Raw genomic sequence first — 26,591 nt, 5'->3', positions numbered from 1 at the left:
GTCAAAATAAAGATATTTGAGTCTACTTTCAAATGAATTATGTTTTGCCTAAATCAAAGTTTAGTGCTAAAAGTTAGATCCAAAACAATGTATAGAAGTCAGATTACCGAAACAATTTCAGATTCATGGCTTTGTATAAAAAGGAAAGAACGGTTTGGCACTAAGCTGAAATCTTTTGAATTATAAAGAATTAAAAGGAAAACAAAGATTAGGAATTCTATAGGAAGAGGTTAGGACACTTGCCTTAGATGAGTTTGATTACCAAATATAGGGAGTTGATGCAAAACCTCAAACAAAGTTTCCTCTTCTTCTTCTCCTTCTTCTTCTTCGTCTTCTTCTTCGTCTCCTCAAACTAACGTTGGCTGAAAAGTTTCTTTTTAATGGTGCCTTAAATTACTTAGGTTTGGCTCATGCTAAAATAGTGAGGTGGCAAGCATGCATGGGGGTTTACGTGTCAACTTTAGAATAAATGCTAAGTGGCTCATCCTTGTTAATGACACATGTCCTCCATTTTATTTTATTTTTTTATTTTTTTATTTTTTTATTTACTCAATTCTGAATATTCTATAAATTATCTCAAACTTTTAATATTTACTCTTAGGTCCTTAGCCATAAACTTTAATATAATATTATTTAATAAAAAAATTATTAAATAATCCTCATATTTACAAACAAGCATTTACTAATTTTTTTTTTAAATGGGGGATATTACACTCTCCCCTCCTTAAAAGAAAATTTAGTCCACTAAATTTGTCATACCTCTTTCGGCGAAAAGATGAGGATAAGCTTTCTTCATTTCTTCCTCTAGCTCCCAGGTCGTTTCATTTGTAGAATGATGCTTCCAAATTACTTTAACCAGATAAATGATTCTATTTCTTAAGATCTTCTCTTTTTTATCAATAATCCGAATGGGCTCTTCCTTGTAAAATAAGTCTTTCTCAATCACAATCGTCTCATACTCAATGACATGAGAGGGATCAGGTATATACTTTCTGAGCATTGACACATGAAATATATCATGAATATGACACATCGATGGTGGTAAGGCAATCTTATAAGCGATAGAGCCAATTCTTTCAAGGATCTCAAAAGGTCCAATGAACCTTGGGTTTAACTTTCCTTTCTTTCCAAATCTTGCAACGCCTTTGGAAGGGGAGACCTTTAGGAATACAAAATCCCCTACTTGGAACTCGATATCTCGTCTTCTGTTATCAGCATAGCTCTTTTGCCGACTCTGAGCAGCCTTTAGCCTTTTTATGATAACCTGAATCTTTTCAGTAATCTCTTGTACTTTATCTGGTGCTAACAACTTTCTATCACCAACTTCCTCCCAACATATAGGCGTTCTGCATTTTCGCCCATACAATGCCTCATAAGGAGCCATTTGAATGCTCGAATGGTAACTATTATTGTAAGTGAACTCAATAAGAGAAATATCTTTATCTCATTCACCTCTCCAATCCATAACATAGGCTCTAAGCAAATCCTTAAGTACTTGAATTGTTCTTTCAGATTGACCATCGGTCTGAGGGTGATAGGCAGTGCTAAACCTTACTTTGGTGCCCATAGAATCTTGTAATCTCCTCCACAATCTAGAAAGAAATCTGGAGTCTCTATCTGAGATAATCTCCTTCTGGACACCATGAAGTCTTACTATTTCATCAACATACAAATCTGCAAGCTTATCAAGAGAATAAGTCATATTGATTGGTAAGAAATGTGCAGATTTGGTTAACCTATCAACAATGACCCAAATAGCATCGTGCTTTCTAGAGGTTCTGGGTAGTCCTGAAACAAAGTCCATAGTAATGCATTCTCATTTCCATTCAGGAATATCTAAGGGCTGTAACAAACCTCCAGGTCTCTGGTGTTCTGCTTTGATTTGCTGACAAGTCAAACACCTTGAAACATATATTGCAATCTCCTTCTTCATGCCTTTCCACCAATAATGACTTTGGAGATCTCTATACATTTTTGTACTACCAGGATGCATAGTGTACTTTGAATTGTGACCTTCGTTTAAGATTTGGTTCTTGATATCTGAGTCATTTGGAATACATATTCTGTTGAATCTCAGATTTTGATGATATAATCAATTGATGGGTTAATTGATCTAATCCATATTATTGAGTTAAGTGTGCAGGATTAACTACGATAACCAGAAAACATAAAGCAAGGATACCGGAATCGAGCTCGATGGACGTTTAAGAGACCGAAGAATCATCGGAGATGCTGCCGGAACCAACCGAGAAGAAATCGGGAACGTGTCGGAAGTTCGCCGAAGAAATCGTCGGAGGCTCGCGGAGATCACCGAGAAGGCTCGGCTACTCGTTAAAGTCATCACAAAGATTGGGAGCTTGTAGGGAGTCCGTCGGAAGAAGATCGTCGGAAAGCTCGCCGGAACAAGACTCGACGTTCGCGGTTAAAAAACTTGCTTAGGATGTTTTTTTTGTGTTATGTATTCACCTGTAATTAGGATTAGGATTAAGAGATAATCCTATATCCTAGTTAGGGGCCAATTGGGCCCAAAGTCACATTTGGTTTGGGCTAAAATTAAGCCAAACAAATGAATTGGAGAGCCAGGCGGTGGCACCGCCTGGCTGGGCGGTGACACCTCCTTGGCTGGGCGGTTGCACCGTCCAGCACCCGAGCGCTGGGCGGTGGCACCGCCTGGCTGGGCGGTGGCACCTCCAACACCGGGAACCCTAAGAAAATTCAAATTTTGGAGCCCAAAATTTGAATCCTCTTGAGGCCTATAAATACCCCTCAAATCTCAGCTGAGGTTACAACTTTTGAGAAGCATTTTGATTGAGAGAAAAGTCTTAGAAAGTCTTAGCAAGTCTTGTTTTCAATTTGCTAGAGAGTTCTCCTCCTTCTTTCTTATTGAAAATTCGTAAGAGGTTGAGCTGCTTGTAAAAGGTTGTAAGAGGGGTGTTTACCCTTCCATTTCAAGAAACTTGCTAGTGGAAGGTGGGAGCCTCATCGAAGAGGGGCCTCACAAGTGGAGTAGGTCATTTGACCGAACCACTCTAAAAATCGGCGTAATCTCTGGTTTGCATTTTATTATTGTCATTTACATTACTACAAATCTTCTTACTGCTTTAGTTCCTTATTACCCTTGCTGCGCAACTTTAAGAATACGCTTTCAAGTTAAACTTTTCAAGTTCCGTTCTTATCGTACGAAAGATTTTGTTAAAATCGAAGTTTTAATCCGCTGCACTAATTCACCCCCCCCTCTTAGTGCCGCTCCGATCCTAACAAGTGGTATCAGAGCGAGGTTATCTCTCATATTTGGTTTAATACCCAAGAGAGATTGCTTACTCCGGCATGCAAGAGGGCCATTCTATTGCACGACCACCTTTGTTTAATGGGTCGGATTACACATATTGGAAGACTCGCATGAGAATCTTCCTCATTTCTATGGACTTTGAGCTTTGGTCTATTGTCAAGAATGGATTTCAAAAATCTTCTCTTCCGATGAGCGAATGGGATGAATCGGAGAAGAAGGTATTTGCTTTAAATGCAAAGGCTATGAATGCCTTGTTTTGTGCACTAGACAAAAACGAATTTAATCGTGTTTCAATGTGTGATTCGGTTTTTTATATTTGGAGAACTCTTGAGGTCACTCATGAAGGCACTAGCCGAGTGAAAGAGTCCAAAATCAACATCCTTGTGCACTCTTACGAACTTTTCCGAATGAAACCAAGTGAGTCCATCGGAGACATGTACACCCGGTTTACGGATGTCATCAATGGACTCAAAGCTCTTGGTAAAGATTTTACTAACTTTGAACTAGTAACTAAAATCTTAAGATCCCTCCCTAAAAGTTGGGATCCAAAAGTTACGGCCATTCAAGAGGCCAAAGACCTTAAAGCATTCCCTCTTGAAGAACTCATTGGGTCTCTAATAACCTACGAAATGACATGTCAAGCTCATGACAAGCTCGAGAACCCCCTTCCAAAGAACAGGAAGGATATGACACTCAAATCACAAGAAGACCACTTGAAAGGAACATCAAGTGATGAGGACAGTGACAATGACATTGCACTTTTGACTCAAAAATTTAAAAAATATTTAAGAAAGAACAAATTTAAAAATAATACAAAAAATAAATTTTAACAAAAGAAGGACCAAGTGATTTGCTATGAATGCAAAAAACCGGGACACTATAAGAACGATTGTCCTCAAGCCAAAAAGAGAACATCAAAGAAGAAGGCGTTCAAGGCAACGTGGGATGATTCAAGCGCATCCGAAGAAGAGGAGTCCAACACCGAGCAAGTTGCTCATTACGCGCTAATGGCGTTAGGAGAAGAGGTATGTGATTTATTTAATGAAGATTTATCTTTTGAAGAACTATCTATCGCTTTTCATGAATTATTTGATGAATGTAGAACTGTTAGCAAGAAGTTAAGTATCTTAAAGAAAGAGCATGTTTTGCTACAAGATAAGTTTGATAGTCTTCAAACTCCTCTATGCTCTAAGTGTGAGCACTTAGAAGCAATAAAAAATGAAAATTTGCTTCTTAAGGAAACCTTAAACAAGTTTAAGGTTGGTAGCAAAGGATTAGATATGATCCTTGCACACAAGGGTCACATCGCAAATAGAAATGGAATTGGATTTGTAAAAGGATTACATCAAAATCCTACCACTTTCATAAAAGGACCTACATTACATGTTTCCTCTTATATGAAATGCAACTTTTGTTGTAAATCCGGACATATTGCCTACAAATGCCCATTTAGGAAAATTAGTTTACAAAAATTAATATGGGTTCCTAAAGGAACTATAAAGAATTCAATAATAAATAACAAAGTTAGTGGGTCAATTTTTGAGGCACCCAAAATCAAATGGGTACCTAAAAATCATCCTCTTTTGTAGACAAACCCACAAGCTAGGAGCAAGAGATGGTATCTCGATAGTGGATGCTCAAGACATATGACTGGAGATCCATCTCATTTCTCTATGCTCACTAGCAAAGAAGAAGGGTACGTTACCTTCGGAGACAACAACAAGGGCAAAATCATTGGCAAGGGAACTATTGGTAACAAATTTAATTTTTCCATTGATGATGTCTTACTAGTTGATGGATTGAAACATAATCTCTTGAGTATTAGTCAACTATGCGATAAAGGTTACATCGTTAGATTTGAATCAAATATATGCATTATTGAAAAACCAAATCATAACATGACTATGATTGCTTTAAAACAAAATAATGTCTATACCATCAATCTTGATGAACTAAGTAATGAAATGTGTTTCTCCGCCGTAAATGATGATGCTTGGCTTTGGCATAGGAGATTAGGCCATGCAAGCATGAAAACAATATCTAAGATCTCATCTCAAGAATTAGTACGAGGAATTCCAAATATAAAGTTTATTAAGGAAAAAGTATGTGATGCATGTCAACTAGGCAAACAAATAAAAACAAGCTTCAAACCAAAAAATCAAATTAGCACCACTAGACCATTACAATTGATCCATTTGGACTTATTTGGACCAATTGATACAACAAGTCTAGGTGGAAGCAAATATGCTTTTGTGATTGTGGATGACTACTCTAGATACACTTGGACCTATTTCTTAGCTCACAAAAGTGATTGCTTCAAGTGTTTCTCTAAATTTTGTAAACTCACTCAAAACGAAAAAGGCTTCATGATTTCATCAATTCGGAGTGATCACGGTGGTGAATTCCAAAACTGTGACTTTCAAAATTTTTGCGAAAGTAATGGGTACAATCACAACTTCTCAACTCCAAGAAATCCTCAACAAAATGGAGTAGTTGAAAGGAAAAATAGAAACCTACAAGAAATGGCAAGAACTATGTTGAATGAACATAGTTTACCTAAGTACTTTTGGGCCGAAGCCGTAAATACGGCTTGCTACATCATGAATAGAGTCCTAATAAGACCATCCTTATCCAAAACTCCCTATGAATTATGGAATAACAAAAAACCAAACATCTCCTATTTTAAAGTTTTTAGTTGTAAATGCTTAATTTTAAATGAAAGGGATGCCTTAGGAAAATTTGATGCTAAATCCGATGAAGGCATCTTTCTTGGTTACTCTTCCGTTTCTAAAGCTTTTCGGGTTTTTAATAAAAGAACTTTAGTAATTGAAGAGTCTATTCATGTAGTTTTTAATGAAATTTCTGATTTAAAGAAAAATGATTTTGATGATGATCTTGGTTTTGATAATTTGAATTTAAATGAACCCTCTCCTCAAAATAGCCATTTGAATGCATCTTCTTCCGAAATTTCTTTACCAAAAGAATGGAAGTATGTAGATGCTCATCCAAAAGAGCAAATTATAGGAGATACATCAAAAGGGGTTCAAACTCGTTCTTCTTTCAAAAATTTCTGTGCTAACGCCGCTTTCCTTTCTCAAATTGAACCTAAATGCATTGACGAAGCCTTAAAAGATGATTTTTGGGTCATTGCAATGCAAGAAGAATTGAACCAATTTGAGAGGAATGAGGTATGGAAGCTTGTTCCTAGACCAAGTGACCACTTAGTCATAGGTACTAAGTGGGTCTTTAGAAACAAGCAAGACGAAAATGGTATCGTGGTTAGAAACAAGGCTAGATTAGTGGCCAAAGGTTTCAACCAAGAAGAAGGTATCGATTACGAAGAAACATTCGCTCCCGTGGCTCGATTAGAAGCCATAAGGATGCTCCTTGCCTATGCCAGTAGTAATAATTTTAAACTATTTCAAATGGATGTTAAAAGTGCTTTCTTGAATGGTTTTATTTCCGAAGAAGTATTTGTCGAACAACCTCCCGGATTTGAAAATTCTCTTCTTCCTAATCATGTATTCAAATTGACCAAGGCCCTCTATGGCTTGAAACAAGCTCCTAGAGCTTGGTACGAAAGGCTTAGTTCCTTTCTTATTTTAAATAATTTTACTAAAGGCAAGGTTGATACTACATTGTTTATTAAATATTTTGAAAATAGTTTTCTTATTATGCAAATTTATGTTGATGATATTATTTTTGGCTCTTCGGATGAATCACTATGTGAATCATTTGCCAAATGTATAAGTCTTGAATTTGAAATGAGTTTAATGGGTGAATTAACTTTCTTTTTGGGATTACAAATCAAACAACTTAGTGATGATATATTTCTTAACCAATCTAAATATACATTAGAATTGTTAAAACGATTTAACATGGATAATTCGAAAGCAATAAACACCCCTATGAGTACTGCGACTAAGTTAGATATGGATGAAAATGGTGAAAGTTTCGATCAAAAAACATATAGGGGAATGATAGGTAGTCTACTCTACCTCACCGCGACTAGACCGGATATTATGTTTAGTGTAGGACTTTGCGCTAGGTTTCAATCTAATCCTAAATTATCTCATCTTAAGAGTGTTAAAAGAATATTTAGGTATCTTAAAGGAACTCCAAATTTAGGATTGTGGTATCCAAAATCTGAAAAATTCGATCTAATAGCTTATGCAGATGCCGATTTTGGCGGATGCAGGATAGATAGAAAAAGTACATCCGGAACATGTCAATTTTTAGGACATGCACTTGTTTCTTGGACTTCCAAGAAACAAAATTCAGTTGCACTATCTACGGCGGAAGCCGAATACATTGCTGCAAGTGCATGTTGTGCACAAGTAATTTGGATGAAAAATACATTAGAGGACTTTGGAATTCACTTTGAAAATATTCCCATAAAATGCAATAATACTAGTGCCATATGCCTTACTAAAAATCTAATTCAGCACTCTAGAACTAAGCACATTGATGTTAGGCATCATTTCATACGCGATCATGTCCTTAACAATGATGTTGTTCTAGAATTCATTGACACAAAGCATCAATTAGCAGATATATTTACAAAAGCTTTGAATGAAGACCAATTTGAATTCATCCGAAGGGAATTAGGCATGCTAAATTGTCCCTAAAATGAATTTCACAAAAATGACTCGTTCTTTTCCCTTCGTTTATGAATTTGAATTCTTCCTTCCTCTTCAATTCAAAATGATCCATTAAAGTATAACTTATGATCTTGAGGGAAGAAGCTAAACAAAAGGAAGGAAGAAAATTTTTTTTTCTTTCCTCCGCGTGATGCCAGCGGTGGCACCGCCAGATCCGGCGGTTGCACCGCCTGGCGCTCGGGCGCCAAGCGGTGACACCGACCAGTTTGGCGGTGACACCAACCAAGTCGCCCTTTTAACTCGAGGGGTTAGGGCCGGCGGTGACACCGCCCCCAACCCGAAGAAAAACCTCTCAAAAACCCTCTCCCATTCCCTCTAACTCTCATTCTAACTCTTAGAAACATTGGAGAAGGATTCTTGGTGGTCCAAGCTTTCCATCTCTCAACATAATCTCCACAAGGTAACACTTGAAATCCCTCTTTTCTTTTCTCTTTCTCTTGCTTATTTTTCACAATTTCATCATCATCTTATCTAGAAAATGGCTCCTAAGAGATCAAAAGGAATAAGGATTGAAGGAGATTCATATAACCATGACCTTTTTAGATCAAAAGAGGTAGCCCTTAGCTTTCCAAAATTTGAAACACGATGTGTCCATAAGGGAAAATACGTTGATTTGGATGAACTAGAGGACTTAGATCCCATTAGGTGGTTTGCACACCTAGAAGCTCTACCTCTACTACAAATAGAGGAACCAATCTATCCACGGTTAGTGAAATTGTTCTATGCCAACCTATATGAGGACAATGATAGCCTAAGCACTTACATTCTAGGAACACCCATTAGAATATTTGACAGCACCATTTGTGAGCTAATTGGCATAACTGAAAAAGATAGGGGATGCTATTTTAAAGGTAAATGGGACGTCAAAACCGTAGGAGCAACCTATACCGAAGCCGTGAAAACAATTTTTGCAAATCCAAACCTTGACTTCCTACCCAAGAGCTGTGAACACTTACTGCCTTTCAACTCTAAAATTCTTCATCACATTATCACAAGCATCATATTCCCCAAACAATTTCATCTTGACGAAATAAGTCAAATAGAGATAGGAACCATGTATTGGATTATGACCGGTCAGCATAATTGTTTTGGGTACTTAATTCGCCAACACATGCAGGATATTATGACTAAAGATACTATATTGCCATATGGGAGGTTAATCACTAGAATTCTTCATGCCTATGACATTTGCATTCCACCCGATGAAGAATCTATTCAAAATGATCGATATAACATAATAAATAAAAACCTGCTGAAAAGACTTAGGTGCACTTTTAACAATGGCATATGGGTTAGGCAGCCTAGAAGGACGGATCCAATTCCTACACCAATAGAACAACCCGAAACACCAATTCTTATGGGAAATGAATCTCCTCCTCCTAGTCCCTTTGGCGCAGCACCTTCAGCTCCTGTTTCCTCCTCTGAAGATATCATTATGGCGGAGCTATCTCAGATCAAATCACAGCAAGAACAAATTCAGAATCAACAAGTTGAAATTTTGAAGACACTACGACAGATGAATGAAAAAATAGATATCATGTATCAGCACTGTGGATTACCTCCTAAGGATTAAATTGATGTATCTTTTTATTCTGTTCTGTTTGCTTTTAACAACAAGTTCAAGTTTGTCATCGATTGAACGATAACTGATCTTTCCTTTTAGATAACTACTGTCTTAATCTGCATAGATGATGATGTCTTTTGGATAAACTATTTCTGGCAAATTTGAATGATGAACTTTGATAAATGCTAAACCTTTTTCTATGATCATCAATTAGCTGGCTTGTCTCTTTTTGTTGATGACAAAGGGGGAGAAGTGATGACTTGCACCAGAACGATAGCATGACTAATATGAATTACAAAAACTTGTGTGATATGAATGTCTTTGATGACTTGCAAATCCTTGAAAATATCACAAGATTGATATCATGAAATTTATATTAGAAATCTTTATCTTCTGTCGTAGCAAAATTCGTCCCTTATCATTTAATTTATGATTTTCATCGAAGTTTCGGACTTACTATTGTTTAATGAGGACAACGATAAGTTCTACGATTAGAACTTATCGGGTTATGCTTGAATCCAATGGGATGGAATTCAAGTGTTTTTTTTTATCTTCTCGTAATATGGCATATAGATAGGGGGAGTTATGTTTAACTCCGTCATCAATTGATTGTCATCATCAAAAAGGGGGAGATTGTTGAATCTCGGATTTTGATGATATAATCAATTGATGGGTTAATTGATCTAATCCATATTATTGAGTTAAGTGTGCAGGATTAACTACGATAACTAGAAAACATAAAGCAAGGATACCAGAGTCGAGCTCGATGGACGTTTAAGAGACCGAAGAATCATCGGAGATGCTGCCGGAACCAACCGAGAAGAAATCGGGAACGTGTCGGAAGTTCACCGAAGAAATCGTCGAAGGCTCGCGGAGATCACCGAGAAGGCTCGGCTACTCGTTAAAGTCATCACAAAGATTGGGAGCTTGCAGTGTGTTCGTCGGAAGAAGTTCGTCGGAAAGCTCGCCGGAACAAGACTCGACGTTCGCGGTTAAAAAACTTGCTTAGGATGTTTTTTTTGTGTTATGTAGTTCACCTGTAATTAGGATTAGGATTAAGAGATAATCCTATATCCTGGTTAGGGGCCAACTGGGCCCAAAGTCAGATTTGGTTTGGGCTAAAATTAAGCCAAATAAATGAATTGGAGAGCCAGGCGGTGGCACCGCCTGGCTGGGCAGTGACACCTCCTTGGCTGGGCGGTTGCACCGTCCAGCACTCGAGCGCTGGGCGGTGGCACCGCCTGGCTGGGCGGTGGCACCTCCAGTACCGGGAACCCTAAGAAAATTCAAATTTTGGAGCCCAAAATTTGAATCCTCTTGAGGCCTATAAATACCCCTCAAATCTCAGCTGAGGTTACAACTTTTGAGAAGCATTTTGATTGAGAGAAAAGTCTTAGAAAGTCTTAGCAAGTCTTGTTTTCAATTTGCTAGAGAGTTCTCCTCCTTCTTTCTTATTGAAAATTTGTAAGAGGTTGAGCTGCTTGTAAAAGGTTGTAAGAGGGGTGTTTACCCTTCCATTTCAAGAGACTTGCTAGTGGAAGGTGGGAGTCTCATCGAAGAGGGGCCTCGCAAGTGGAGTAGGTCATTTGACCGAACCACTCTAAAAATCGGCGTAATCTCTAGTTTGCATTTTATTATTGTCATTTACATTACTGCAAATCTTCTTACTGCTTTAGTTCCTTATTACCCTTGCTGCGCAACTTTAAGAATACGCTTTCAAGTTAAACTTTTCAAGTTCCGTTCTTATCATACGAAAGATTTTGTTAAAATCGAAGTTTTAATCCGCTGCACTAATTCAACCCCCCCTCTTAGTGCCGCTCCGATCCTAACATATTCTATCCCTAAATCTCAATAGGCCATCATCTGAAATTTGAAAATTCAACTTCAATCCCTTTTCAACTTCATTCCTCAAGTATATTAAATGTGGATCTCATAGTTATCCTTCTTTAATTTGTTGAATGAGATCAGTTTGCACCTGGATAGAGGCCATCAACATTATTGAGTATTGCCCTTTCCTTATTATATTCGAATCATAATTTCTTTCTAATAGCTTCCATTGCTTCACAACCAGACTAGCCATAAAACTTGTAGATTTTCTACTAAGTGCATCAGCTACAACATTTGCTTTACCTGGGTGATAACGGATGGTACAATCATAATCCTTTAGAAGTTCTATCCATCTTCGCTGTCTCATATTTAACTCCTTCTGTGTAAAAATGTACTTTAAACTCTTGTGATCAGTAAAAATATCAAATGTCCGCCCATACAAGTAATGTCTCCAAATCTTTAGAGCAAAGATGATTGTTGCCAATTCCAAATCATGAGTCGGATAATTCAATTCATAATTCTTTAGCTGCCTTGAAGCATAAGCAATTACTTTCCCTTCTTGCATCAAAACACATCCAAGGCCCTTTCTTGAAGCATCAGTATAAACTACAAATCCTTCATTACCACTCGGAATAGTGAGAATAGGGGCACTAGTTAATCTTCTTTTTAATTCTTGCAAACTTTGCTCACAATCACCACTCCATTCAAATTTCACATTCTTTTGAGTCAGTTTGGTAAGGGGATGAGCAATTTGAGAAAATCCCTCCATAAATCTCTTATAATAACCTGTCATGCCCAAGAAACTTTTAATTTCTATTACATTTGTTGGCACTTCCTAGTTAACTACTGCTTCCACCTTCTTTGGATCAACACATATGCCCCTTCCTGAAATCACGTGGCCTAAGAAAGCAATTTCCTTCAACCAAAATTCACATTTGCTGAACTTTGCATACAGCTTCTTTTCTCTTAGTATAGATAATACATCTCTCAAGTGTTTATCATGCTCTTGATTACTCCTTGAATATACTAATATGTCATCAATGAATACAATTACACAATCATCTAAGAGTGGTTGAAATATTCTATTCATCAGTTCCATAAAAGCTGCAGGCGCATTAGTCAAGCCAAAAGGCATTACTAAAAATTCGTAGCGACCATATCGTGTCCTAAAGGCTGTTTTTGGAATATCCTCCTTCTTGACCTTCAACTGATAGTAACCTGATCTTAGATCAATCTTGGAGAATACTTGTGCACCCTGCAATTGATCAAACAAGTCATCAATCCTGGGTAGGGGATACTTGTTTTTCATGGTCACTTGATTCAACTGTCTATAATCAATACAAAGCCTCAACGTCCTATCCTTCTTCTTAACTAATAGCACTGGAGCACCCCACGGTGAGACACTGGGTCGAATGAAACCATTATCTAACAACTCTTGTATTTGCTTCTTCAATTCCTCGAGCTCGAGTGGTGCCATTCTGTAGGGAGGCTTAGATATTGGGGCTATCCCGGGGACCAAATCAATAGCAAATTCTCTCTCTCTATCTGGAGGTAAACCAGGCAATTCATCTGGAAATACATCAGGGAACTCTTTGACCACTGTAATTTCATTTAGGTGAGTTTCTTGATTTGAATGCTCCTTTACACACACAATATAACAAAAACAACCCTTCTACATAAGACGATAAGCTTGAAGTGTTGATATCAAGCAAGGAGGCAAATCATGCCTAATACCCTTAAAGTAAAATATAGGCTGATCTGGTATGCAGAAAGTAATTATTTTTGTATAGCAATCAATACTAGCATGATAGGAAGATAGCCAATCCATGCCAAGTATAATATCAAAACCTTGGATTTCTAGGAGTATCAAATCGGCAAGGAGTTCATGTTCTCCAATAGAAATCAAACAAGATGGATAAACCAGATTTGTAGTCAAGGAATCCCCAACAGCAGTAGTTACGTGTAGCAAATAATCCAGTAGTTTAGGTAGAATGCCACTGATTTAGAGGCTCTGGAATCTTGTTCTGTGATAGCATATACTCTAGCATGGGCTGTCGGCTTAGGGAGTAGTGGCTCTTTCTTCTTGTTTAGTGGGCAGTCTATGACTTTATGATCTAACTTTCCACAGGCAAAACAGGCTCCAATCACCCGAAAACACTCACTTGTTTCATGATTACGTCCACATTTTGTACACGATAGAGTTCTTTGTGATGGAGTTCCTTTCTCAAATCTAGGTACCTTTACCTTCTCGTTACTTCTTTCTGCTTCATTTCCTCTCTTACTTTTACCAACAAACTTATCCTTGCTATTCTTGTCCCTGATTTCTTGGATCTCCTCCAAGTCTTTTTCAAGTATGAAAGCTCTTTCTACTACATCAGTGTATACTTGGAGTTTTAAAACTGATATCCGGCTTCTTATTGCTGGCCTTAATCCTCTTTCAAATCTTCTTGCTTTCCTATATTCATCATCAATCATATGTGTGGCAAATCTAGAGAGCTCGGTGAATTTAGACTCATATTTGGCTACTGTCAAATTTCCCTGGATGAGATTCAGGAACTCCAATTCTTTCTGCTCTCTAATACAATCTGGAAAATATTTATCATTGAACTTTTCTGTAAATACCTTCCAAGTGATTGGCTCCTGTCGAGCTTCAGAAATCCTCTTCATGGTTCGCCACCAGTGCTCAGCCTCTCCTTCTAGCATGAAGGTGGCAAGAGAAACCTTCTTATCATCTGGGCAATTTAAAACATCAAATATTTTCTCCATCCGCATCATTCATTGTTCTGCTACCATTGGATCAGGCTCACCACTAAAACTGGGAGGACTAAGCTTCTTAAACTGTTCAATTCCCAACCCAGTCTGGTTTGAATTCCCAACTTCATCATTTCTTCCTTGTCGGACTTGTTGTTGCATTACTTGTGTCATCGCCTCTAGAGTTTTCATAATTCCACTCAATTGATCAGAAGTAGATGCAACAGGAGAACCAGATGACCTCGTCATCCTTGCTTCCTAAAAATAACAAAAGAAAACTTTTGATCAGTCTCTAAATAGAAATCACTAAACCTCAAAATTTATTACACATCTAGCATATCAAAATTCTTAGAAAACCTCAAACCATGCTCTGATACCAACTCTGTCACGCCCCCCTGAATTATCACATTCAGGAAATGTGACCCTGTCTAAAATCAATAATATTATAATTCATCATCAATTCAATCCAGGATCCAATCTAACAATTTGAGGATGCTAAGAATCATTCAAAATCAATATTCACAATTCATAAACATGTACGTTACATTCAAGGTGCTTAAGAAAATTGGCAAAAATGCTTATGAGATTGAGCTACCTAAAGATTACGGAGTATCCCTAACATTTAATGTGGCTGATTTAAGTCCTTTTTATAATCATGATGATGAAACAAACACGGACTTGAAGACAAGTCTTTTTTAACTAGGGGAGATTGACACGGGAGTGTCTAATTTGCTACAATCTGTTCATATGGACCATGCTGATAATATGATATTTTTCTTCAGCCAATAATATTGTCACATAATCTTCAACTCAGCCTACTCAGATACGATAGCTTATCAGGATATTCCCTGTACAAAGGAGTATATTAATGGAGTTGGTTGGCAACTGTAAAGCTGCAGCATGGTGCTTTTCTTCATGGCTAAGGAATACATTAATGGAGTTCGTTGGCAGCTATAAAGCACTTAATTTCGAAATTCCCTATGCATGAAGGGTTGTTTCATGCAATAGTATTTATTTTGGGATTTAGGTTTTAGAAAGGACTTTTAGAAAACTGAGGATATTGGCAGAAGCTCTCTTGGAGTGCTCTTTTGAACTCTATATCTCTTGGATGCGTCCTTGAGTGGTGAGTCTTTTGCTTTCAGTTCTATATCCTTGTTTATTATCATTAGGGTGGTGATCTTCTGTATCCCTTTTGATATTTTAAACTTGGTGGTGAGCTATATTTTGTTTTACCAAAGTTTCTTCAAAAGTTCGTTCCTTTCCTTCTGTGACATTTTCTATCTGAACAATTGTTCTATCAGTGTTTTTCAAAATCCATTCTGCATTTTTACCCTCCCCGGTATCAAAGATGCAGCAGAAATGAATAACATACAGATTTTGTAAGAAATAAACTATCAAGATATGGACTTCTATCTTAATATGCTCCCACTATTTTACTAACGAGTCACGCGATACCCTCAACATGTGAAACAGAAGTCTCCGGCAGACTTCTAGTGGGGATCAGGATCCAATCAGCATCTTAGTATAACCTCAAGGGACTTGACCAATCACACTAAGCCTAAAAGGTCGGCAACTCTTACCGTTCAAAACTTCTTGTGATTCCCGTCCTGTTCGGCCTCTGAATCACCATGGTCTCGAGGGACTCGACTAACCATGATGCTCGGTTAAGTCAACACCTTCGTTACAAGATGAGTCTGATTTGATGATATACCCTCGAGGGACTCGACCAAGTATACCACGTCCTCAGGTCACCAGTGACATCTCTATGTCATAAGCAAGATAGCGAATCATGATATAGGTGAGTCTCGAGGGACTCGACCAACTCAACCTGCACCGAGAATCGGTTCCTACTTATAACGATGGAAGGCCACATGGGTCAATCTAATTGCCTCACGTTTACCGACTTAATATTATCGAGAGAGATGTTTCTATGATTTGGTCTCCTAATATGACATGTCACACATATACATATTTAATATATATCTACATCGCATGCAAATATATATACATATCTAGTATGTGTATAAGCAATCACACCAGATGATCATGGACCACAACCTAATATGATTAGGCCCGAGCCAGTAGACCTAATCACTCACATCAAGATCTATGTGTGCAACGGTACATCTCCATGCCCTGTGATCGTCCATCTCATCCTCGTCGGTTCCATCGACATCTCGATGCATCTTCATGCAACGCGATCGTCCGTCTCGTGGGTCCCACTATCGTATCCACGCTTCCGTTGTGCCTCGTCATGTGATTACAACTTAATCAAAGGCACGTAGGCCCGACAATAAATAAGAAATATAATGGAGGCTCGTGACCCCAATAATAATAATCACAAGTACACATATCACACGGTCCATGATAATCCGTCCACTCATCATACATCACATGTATAAATAATCATCATCATGTAGGACTACTAGATAATAATAACAAAAAATAATCAACTAAACTTTTTAATTAATTAGTATTTTATGAAATTAGGGACATGTAGGGAATTTCTTAATTCCTAGGGGTATTTTTGAAATTTAGACAAAAGACATAAACTGGAATTTCTCAAATTCCGAGGGGCAAAACTATCTTTTGCCTAGAAAACCCTAATGCCCTCATCCTCCCCTGCTGTTGCTGCTGTCGCCGCCTCCGCCACCGTGCCGGCGACGGGTTGTGCGACAGAGGGCGGGGTCGCTGCCCTCGCCTGCAAGCGGCACGCCCGTAGGCGGCGCCGACCTTGTAATTGGGCGGCCCCACGGGCGAGCGCCCCTGTGGGCGTCGTCCCCTTCGCAGGTGGTTCTGCCCGCGAGGTAGCGCCCGCAGGCGGTGCTGCCTCACCGAGCGGCTGCCCCTGCTGGGTTTTTGCCCACGGGAGCTGTCACACCCCTAAAAATATCCATGATATTTAAAATTTTTTTTTTGTCTCAACTAACCCAGGATCCAAACACACGTTTGAGGTCACTAAGAAAACATTCAGATCAAATTTCACCTCTATAATCTATCAATTCATAACCCTGTGCAATTCATAAACATAGCATACATCACTCGATAATTCATGCAATCTGAACTCAACTCACCAAATAAAAATCACAATATAAATCCACAAGTGGGGAAATCTATGCAGTCACCAGAATCATCGATTTACCATAAGTTCATATCATTACACAAATTTAATTTAACATTCCAAAATCCTATACACAAGGGATCCTTTATCTTACACAAAATCCACAGGTCCAGATTCATCGTCACATTTCATAATATGCAGAGTAACTTATACACAACTACATATATGCTAACAAAAGTTCTGCCCAACGTCTTCTAAACTCTCCACTGTCTCAGCCCATTCTTAACATTTAAGCAAGCGATACGCTATCCTGAAAAATTTATCAACAAATGGGGTGAGCATAAAGAGCTCAGCAAGTGACTAACATATCCATATCAAAATAGTACAATTTCCAAAGAGATGCAGTTTTCAAACACAAAGCAGAATATACGATTTCGTATACTTAATATCATTAGGAGCAGAAATCATAGTTGTCCTTTTTAATCATACATATTTGGTTCCTGACAGATGGGGCATAGAGTAATTGGAGCATATCAGAAACAAAGGAAACATATCGGAGCTTATCAATGGCATTTAAAATGTTCCAAATCACATCAACGACATATGGAACATTACGAAGCAAAATCAACAGTGAATGAAGCATTTCAGAGCATATCAAACTCATATGTCGTACAGAAGCTCAAACGTCGTCCTTGACGTTGCAATCATATCATAACTATCCAGAGCACGAACAGAAATAACTCACAAAAACTCTGGATGTCATATCAAACATATAGAGGGTGTAGTGGGATCTCAGTCAGAATGTGATTCATCCATTTCTGAATGACCACCTGACAAAAGTCTCCCACGTCTGGGAGCTCCATCCACCCACGTCTAGGTGAAGTCAAAGGGGCCGGCAGAGCATCGCAGGCTCTAAGCAATATCCCACAAAGCGGGACCCCACAAAGCGGGCAAATAAGCGCATACCAGAATATCCCTCAAAGCGGGACCCCACAAAGCGGGCAAATCAGCGCATACCCTTTACCATTTCTGGCAAAGGTCCAGACAATCCCACACACCAGAGTACAAGAAGGCAGTTTCAACAAAAAGTAGCATATAACGGAAGCACACGCGGAACAACCAAACGTACATGTGCCTTTTCAAAAGCAGTGTGATGCAAGGAACAAATCTCTCACAAAAGTATTCATTTTAGGAAAGAAATGAAAGCAAGAGTGTACAGGGATTCCAAGCAATTATAATCAGCTCAATTGCAATAAGAAGATTAGGCGAACTCAAGTATCCAAAGGAAATGGAACAGAATATGCGAAATCGACCAAAGCTCGATTTCGGACAGAATTCCAGTGGCACATCAAACAAATATTTCAGAATAACAATTATGCTCCAATACCCATAAGAAGGCTATGGTCGAATCATATATCAATCTATATTCGGATGGAACAGATTTCATATGAAACAGGGCTCCCAACACAGAGTTACCTCTGATTTGGTAACACAAGGTCAAAATTACAATCACTGTTTTACAGAATTTATAGGGTCGGATTCAACAGACGGTAGGGTGGGCAATTGAACTCCAAAATTTTCAAACTGTATGTCCAAAGAAATATTTTCAAATCTAGTTTCAAATAAAATCAGTTTGGTACAAATCAGAATTCTCAACAGGGAGTTATAGATAACTTAGTATCGATAGGTCAGAAATCTTGAAGTCTGTTTTACAGCATCTATAGTCTCATTTGAAAGAAAAGTTTGGGTAAGTATTCGGTGTCCAAATTCTACAAAATCGGTGTCAAAAGAAAGACATAAGAGTCTAATTACAAACAAAATAGTTCCTGCCTGAATTCACATTTTGTGCTAAAACTTATAGCCGAAACAGTGTATAGGGGTCAATATACCGAAAATATTTCAGAATCCATGGTTTTAAGTCCAAAGAGAGACATATCAGTTTCTAAATAGAAATCTTCCAATTTATTTTGAATCAACATAAAAACAGAGTCTAATACTTCTGTAGGATGGGGTTAGAACACTTGCCTTTGGAAATTTTGACCCGAAATGACAAGATTAAAGCAAGAACCCTAAAAGCCCCAATTTTCTTCCTCTTCTTCTTCTTCTTCTTCTTCTTCTTCTTTCTTTCTTTCTTTCTTTCCCTGATCACCCACGAGCTGCCTCCTCTGCTTCCTTAACAACGAAGGCAGAGAAGCTTAAGCGGTGGAATTTGTCATTTGGTGCATTTTGCAGTTTAGTCCTTGTTTTTATCATATTCACGATTAGGTCCTTAGGGTTTACATATAGGTCCTCAGATTCTTTCTTTTTTTTTTTTTTTTTTTTTAACAGATCTCCCAAATCTTAAAAATAAGTTACCTCTAATTCATACTCTATTTCTTTTGTCAATTAAAATAGATGCTTACATTATCACCAAAAATTATACGAACACTCGGAAATGAGGGGTGTTACACTCTCCCCCCCTTAAAAGAAAAATTTAGTCCTCTAAATTTATCGTACCTCTATTCGATGAAAAGACGAGGATACACCTTTTTCATTTCCTCTTCTAGCTCCCAAGTTGTCTCTTCTCCAGAATGATGTCTCCAATTTACTTGAACTAGTGGGACGACCCGATTCCTTAGGACTTTTTCTTTCTTATCAATAATCTGAATAGGCTCTTCCACATAGGATAGATCTTTATCGAACTCCACCAGCTCATACTTAATGATGTGAGAAGGGTCATACATATACTTTCTAATCATCGAGACATGAAATATATCATGGACATGGCTCAATGCTGGTGGTAAGGCAATCCTGTAAGCGACAGAACCAACCCTCTCAAGAACCTCAAAAGGTCCAATAAATCTTGGGCTTAACTTTCCTTTCTTCCCAAACCTTATAATGCCTTTGGAAGGGGAGACTTTTAAGAATACAAAATCTCCGATTTCAAACTCAATATCTCGTCTCCTATTATCGGCATAACTCTTTTGACGACTCTGAGCAGCTTTTAACCTTTTCCTTATAACTTGAATTTTCTCGGTAGTTTCTTGTACCTTGTCCGGTGCTAACAACTTTCTGTCCCCAACTTCCTCCCAACATATAGGTGTTATGCACTTTCGCCCATATAAAGCTTCATACGGAGCCATCTGAATACTTGAATGATAACTATTGTTATACGTGAACTCGACAAGTGAAATATCCTTATCCCATTCACCTTTCCAATCCATAACATAGGCTCTAAGCAAATCCTCAAGTGTTTGAATTGTTCTTTCTGACTGACCATCAGTCTGAGGATGATATGCAGTACTAAACTTAACTTTAGTGCCCATAGATTCCTGTAACCTTCTCCAGAATCTAGAGAGAAATCTGGAGTCTCTATCAGAGATGATCTCCTTTGGAATACCATGAAGTCTGACTATTTCATTAACATATAAATCTGCAAGTCTATCAAGCGAATAAGTCATATTAATCGGAAGGAAATGTGCAGATTTTGTTAACCTATCAATGATAACCCAAATAGCATCATGCTTCCTCGAGGTTCTGGGTAGTCCTGAAACAAAATCCATAGTAATACATTCCCATTTCCATTCCGGTATAACTAAAGGTTGCAGCAACCCTCCAGGTCTTTGGTGTTCTACTTTGATTTGCTGACACGTCAAACATTTTGAAACATACATTGCAATTTCCTTCTTCATGCCTTCCCACCAATAATAACTTTGAAGATCTCTATACATCTTAGTGCTCCCAGGGTGTAGGGCGTACTTTGAAGTATGACTTTCATTTAGGATTTGATTCTTGATATCTAGTTCATTTGGTACACATACTCTCTCCCCAAATCTCAATAGGCCATCCTTTGAAACTTGAAATTGTGGCTTCAATTCCTTTTCTACTTCACTCCTCAAGTAGATTAAGTGTGGATCTCGTAATTGTCCCTCCTTAATTTGTTGCATAAGATCAGACTGCATTTGAATGGAGGCCATCAAAATCATCGAGTCTTGCTCTTTCCTCAAAGCTTTCAAATCAAAATTTTCTTCTATTAGCTTCCATTGCTTCACGACCAGACTAGCCATAAAACTTGTAGATTTTCTACTAAGTGCATCAGCTACAACATTGGCCTTGCCCGGGTGATAACGGATGGCACAATCATAATCCTTCAGAAGTTCTATCCATCTTCGCTGCCTCATGTTCAACTCCTTCTGAGTGAAAATGTATTTTAAACTCTTGTGATCAGTGAAGATTTCAAACTGTCGACCATACAAATAATGTCTCCAAATCTTTAGAGCAAAAATGATTGCTGCTAATTCCAAATCATGAGTTGGATAATTCAATTCATAACCTTTAAGTTGCCTAGAAGCATAAGCAATTACTCTCCCTTCCTGCATCAAAACACATCCTAGCCCCTTTCTTGAAGCATCAGTATAAACTACAAATCCCTCACTACCACTTGGAATAGTGAGAATAGGGGCACTAGTCAATCTTCTTTTTAACTCTTGAAAGCTTTGCTCACAATCATCGCCCCATACAAATTTCATATTCTTCTTAGTGAGTTTGGTGAGAGGTTGAGCAATTCGAGAAAATCCCTCCACAAATCTCCTGTAATAACCTGCCATGCCCAAGAAACTTCTAACCTCTGTTACATTTGTTGGTACTTCCCATTCAACTACAGCTTCTATTTTCCTTGGATCAACAGATATACCCTTCCCTGAAATCACATGACCTAAGAAAGCAACTTCATTCAACCAAAATTCACATTTGCTGAACTTCGCATACAACTTCTTTTCTCTCAGTATGGACAACACATCTCTCAAGTGTTCCTCATGCTCCTGGTTACTCTTTGAATACACCAATATGTCATCAATAAATACAATTACACAGATATCCAAGAGCGGTTGAAATATCCTATTCATTAGTTCCATAAAAGCTGCAGGGGCATTTGTCAAACCAAACGGCATCACCAAGAATTCATAATGACCATATCGAGTTCTGAAAGCTGTTTTTGAAATATCCTCCTCCTTGATCTTTAACTGATAGTAACCTGACCTCAGGTCAATCTTAGAGAATACTTGTGCACCCTGCAGTTGATCAAACAAATCATCAATTCTAGGTATGGGGTATTTGTTTTTGATGGTCACCTGATTCAACTGTCTATAATCAATACAAAGCCTCAATGTTCCATCCTTCTTCTTCACTAATAGTACCGGAGCACCCCATGGGGACACACTGGGTCGTATGAAACCCTTATCTAATAATTCTTGTATTTGCTTCTTTAATTCTTCAAGCTCAAGTGGTGCCATTCTGTAGGGAGGCTTAGATATTGGGGCGGTACTGGGGACTAGATCAATAGCAAATTCACCCTCTCTATCTAGAGGTAAACCAGGCAAGTCGTCTGGAAATACATCAGGGAATTCTTTGACCACTGAAATTTCATCAAGGTGGGTTTCCTGATTTGAATGCTCCTTTACACACACCACATAACAAAAACAACCTTTCTGCATAAGATGATAAGCTTGAAGTGCGGATATTAAGCAAGGAGGCAAATCATGCTTAATGCCCTCAAAGAAAAATATAGGCTGATCTGGTATGCAGAAAGTAATTATTTTTTTGTAACAATCAATACTAGCGTGATGAGAAGATAACCAATCCATGCCGAGTATAATATCAAAGCCCTGGATCTCTAGGAGAATCAAATCAGCAAGGAATTCGTGGTCTCCAATAGAGATCAAACAAGATGGGTAGACCAAGTTTGTTGCCAATGAATCTCCAACAGCAGTTGTTACATATAACATATAATCCAGGGATTTAGGTGGAATATCCAAGTGACAAGCAAAGTATTTTGAAACAAACGATAAGTTGGAGCCGGGATCAAACAAAACTTTTGCATTTCTTTTAGAAACATGAAGAATACCTTCCACCACTGATTTAGAAGCTCTAGAATCTTGTTCAGTGATAGCGTATACTCTAGCATGGGCTGAGGGTCTAGGAGACAGTGGCTCTCTTTTCCTGTTCAGTGGGCAATCTTTTATTTGATGACCTAGCTTTCCACAATTAAAACATGCTCCAGTCACCCGAAAACACCGACTTGTCTCATGATTTAATCCGCATTTTTCACATAACTGAGTCCTCCCCCATGGTTTCCTTTTCTCAAATCCAGATGTCTTAAACCTCTTGTTACTATCTTCGTATTCATTTTCTCTCCTGCTTTTGCTAGTAAATTTGTTCCTTTGGTTCTTGCCAATGATTTCTTGAATTTCCTCCATGTCTCTTTCAATTTTCAAAGCTCTTTCTACCGTATCAGCATATGTTTGTAATTTTAAAGCTGACATTCGGCTTCTTATTGCCGGCCGTAATCCCCTTTCAAACCTTCTTGCCTTTCTAGATTCATCATCAGTCATATGTGTGGCAAACCTGGAGAGCTCAGTAAATTTAGATTCATACTTTGTAACCGTCATGCTTCCCTGGATAAGATTCAAGAACTCCAATTCTTTTTGCTCTCTCATGCAATCTGGAAAATATTTGTCGTAAAACTTTTCTTGGAATAACTTCCATGTCATTGGCTCATGTTTGATTTCAGACATCCTCTTAATCATTCTCCACCAGTGTTCAGCTTCTCCTTCCAGCATAAAGGTGGCAAGAAAAACCTTTCGTTCATCAGAGTAACTTAAGGCATCAAATATTTTCTCTATCTGCATCATCCATCGTTCCGCCACCATTGGATCAGACTCACCACTGAAACTGGGAGGACTAAGCTTCTTAAACTGTCCAATTCCCAACCCCGTCTGGTTTGATGTCTCTGTCCCATCACTATTTCCTTGTTGGACAGGTTGTTGTTGTTGTTGCATCACTTGTGCCATAGTCTCCAAAGTCCGCATAATACCACTCAATTGATCAGCAGTAGATGCAACAGGAGAACCAGATGATCTCGTCATCCTCGCTTCCTAAAACATCAAAAGAACATTTTCTTTGATCAATCTCTAATGACAGTCAATAAACCTCAAATAAAGATAATATTCTTAGTGATTCTCAAATCAGGCTCTGATACCACCTCTGTCACACCCCTAAAAATATCCATGATATTTAAAATTTTTTTTTTGTCTCAACTAACCCAGGATCCAAACACACGTTTGAGGTCACTAAGAAAACATTCAGATCAAATTTCACCTCTATAATCTATCAATTCATAACCCTGTGCAATTCATAAACATAGCATACATCACTCGATAATTCATGCAATCTGAACTCAACTCACCAAATAAAAATCACAATATAAATCCACAAGTGGGGAAATCTATGCAGTCACCAGAATCATCGATTTACCATAAGTTCATATCATTACACAAATTTAATTTAACATTCCAAAATCCTATACACAAGGGATCCTTTATCTTACACAAAATCCACAGGTCCAGATTCATCGTCACATTTCATAATATGCAGAGTAACTTATACACAACTACATATATGCTAACAAAAGTTCTGCCCAACGTCTTCTAAACTCTCCACTGTCTCAGCCCATTCTTCACATTTAAGCAAGCGATACGCTATCCTGAAAAATTTATCAACAAATGGGGTGAGCATAAAGAGCTCAGCAAGTGACTAACATATCCATATCAAAATAGTACAATTTCCAAAGAGATGCAGTTTTCAAACACAAAGCAGAATATACGATTTCGTATACTTAATATCATTAGGAGCAGAAATCATAGTTGTCCTTTTTAATCATACATATTTGGTTCCTGACAGATGGGGCATAGAGTAATTGGAGCATATCAGAAACAAAGGAAACATATCGGAGCTTATCAATGGCATTTAAAATGTTCCAAATCACATCAACGACATATGGAACATTACGAAGCAAAATCAACAGTGAATGAAGCATTTCAGAGCATATCAAACTCATATGTCGTACAGAAGCTCAAACGTCGTCCTTGACGTTGCAATCATATCATAACTATCCAGAGCACGAACAGAAATAACTCACAAAAACTCTGGATGTCATATCAAACATATAGAGGGTGTAGTGGGATCTCAGTCAGAATGTGATTCATCCATTTCTGAATGACCACCTGACAAAAGTCTCCCACGTCTGGGAGCTCCATCCACCCACGTCTAGGTGAAGTCAAAGGGGCCGGCAGAGCATCGCAGGCTCTAAGCAATATCCCACAAAGCGGGACCCCACAAAGCGGGCAAATAAGCGCATACCAGAATATCCCTCAAAGCGGGACCCCACAAAGCGGGCAAATCAGCGCATACCCTTTACCATTTCTGGCAAAGGTCCAGACAATCCCACACACCAGAGTACAAGAAGGCAGTTTCAACAAAAAGTAGCATATAACGGAAGCACACGCGGAACAACCAAACGTACATGTGCCTTTTCAAAAGCAGTGTGATGCAAGGAACAAATCTCTCACAAAAGTATTCATTTTAGGAAAGAAATGAAAGCAAGAGTGTACAGGGATTCCAAGCAATTATAATCAGCTCAATTGCAATAAGAAGATTAGGCGAACTCAAGTATCCAAAGGAAATGGAACAGAATATGCGAAATCGACCAAAGCTCGATTTCGGACAGAATTCCAGTGGCACATCAAACAAATATTTCAGAATAACAATTATGCTCCAATACCCATAAGAAGGCTATGGTCGAATCATATATCAATCTATATTCGGATGGAACAGATTTCATATGAAACAGGGCTCCCAACACAGAGTTACCTCTGATTTGGTAACACAAGGTCAAAATTACAATCACTGTTTTACAGAATTTATAGGGTCGGATTCAACAGACGGTAGGGTGGGCAATTGAACTCCAAAATTTTCAAACTGTATGTCCAAAGAAATATTTTCAAATCTAGTTTCAAATAAAATCAGTTTGGTACAAATCAGAATTCTCAACAGGGAGTTATAGATAACTTAGTATCGATAGGTCAGAAATCTTGAAGTCTGTTTTACAGCATCTATAGTCTCATTTGAAAGAAAAGTTTGGGTAAGTATTCGGTGTCCAAATTCTACAAAATCGGTGTCAAAAGAAAGACATAAGAGTCTAATTACAAACAAAATAGTTCCTGCCTGAATTCACATTTTGTGCTAAAACTTATAGCCGAAACAGTGTATAGGGGTCAATATACCGAAAATATTTCAGAATCCATGGTTTTAAGTCCAAAGAGAGACATATCAGTTTCTAAATAGAAATCTTCCAATTTATTTTGAATCAACATAAAAACAGAGTCTAATACTTCTGTAGGATGGGGTTAGAACACTTGCCTTTGGAAATTTTGACCCGAAATGACAAGATTAAAGCAAGAACCCTAAAAGCCCCAATTTTCTTCCTCTTCTTCTTCTTCTTCTTCTTCTTCTTCTTTCTTTCTTTCTTTCTTTCCCTGATCACCCACGAGCTGCCTCCTCTGCTTCCTTAACAACGAAGGCAGAGAAGCTTAAGCGGTGGAATTTGTCATTTGGTGCATTTTG

The 26,591-nt window shown here is 38.2% G+C and overlaps 1 protein-coding gene across 1 annotated transcript; it reads right to left on the bottom strand.

The window, feature by feature from the left end:
• Nucleotides 1-485: 485 nt before the first annotated feature.
• On the bottom strand, nucleotides 486-16,348 carry LOC135627532 (uncharacterized). The gene is made up of 2 exons (XM_065133658.1): nucleotides 16,316-16,348; nucleotides 486-1,234 (listed from the first exon to the last, which is right to left on the bottom strand). The coding sequence occupies exons 1-2, from the start codon at nucleotides 16,346-16,348 to the stop codon at nucleotides 737-739; spliced, it is 531 nt and encodes a 176-aa protein (XP_064989730.1). The 3' UTR covers nucleotides 486-736.
• Between the last annotated feature and the right edge of the window lie 10,243 nt (nucleotides 16,349-26,591).

The sequence above is a fragment of the Musa acuminata genome, chromosome BXJ2-11 (genome assembly GCF_036884655.1).
Source record: "Musa acuminata AAA Group cultivar baxijiao chromosome BXJ2-11, Cavendish_Baxijiao_AAA, whole genome shotgun sequence".
NCBI classification, from domain to species: domain Eukaryota; kingdom Viridiplantae; phylum Streptophyta; class Magnoliopsida; order Zingiberales; family Musaceae; genus Musa; species Musa acuminata.
The sequence above is the reverse complement of the archived record's forward strand: the minus strand, read 5'-3'. Positions and strand labels throughout refer to the sequence as shown.

What these genes read in the sequence shown, in the direction of transcription:
- LOC135627532 (XM_065133658.1), bottom strand. Translation starts at nt 16,348, where the DNA reads ATGACGAGGCACAACGGAAGCGTGGATACGATA. An exon ending in ACGGAAGCGTGGATACGATA is followed by an intron (nt 1,235 to 16,315) that starts GTGGGACCCACG and finishes AAGGCTGCTCAG; the next exon opens with AGTCGGCAAAAGAGCTATGC.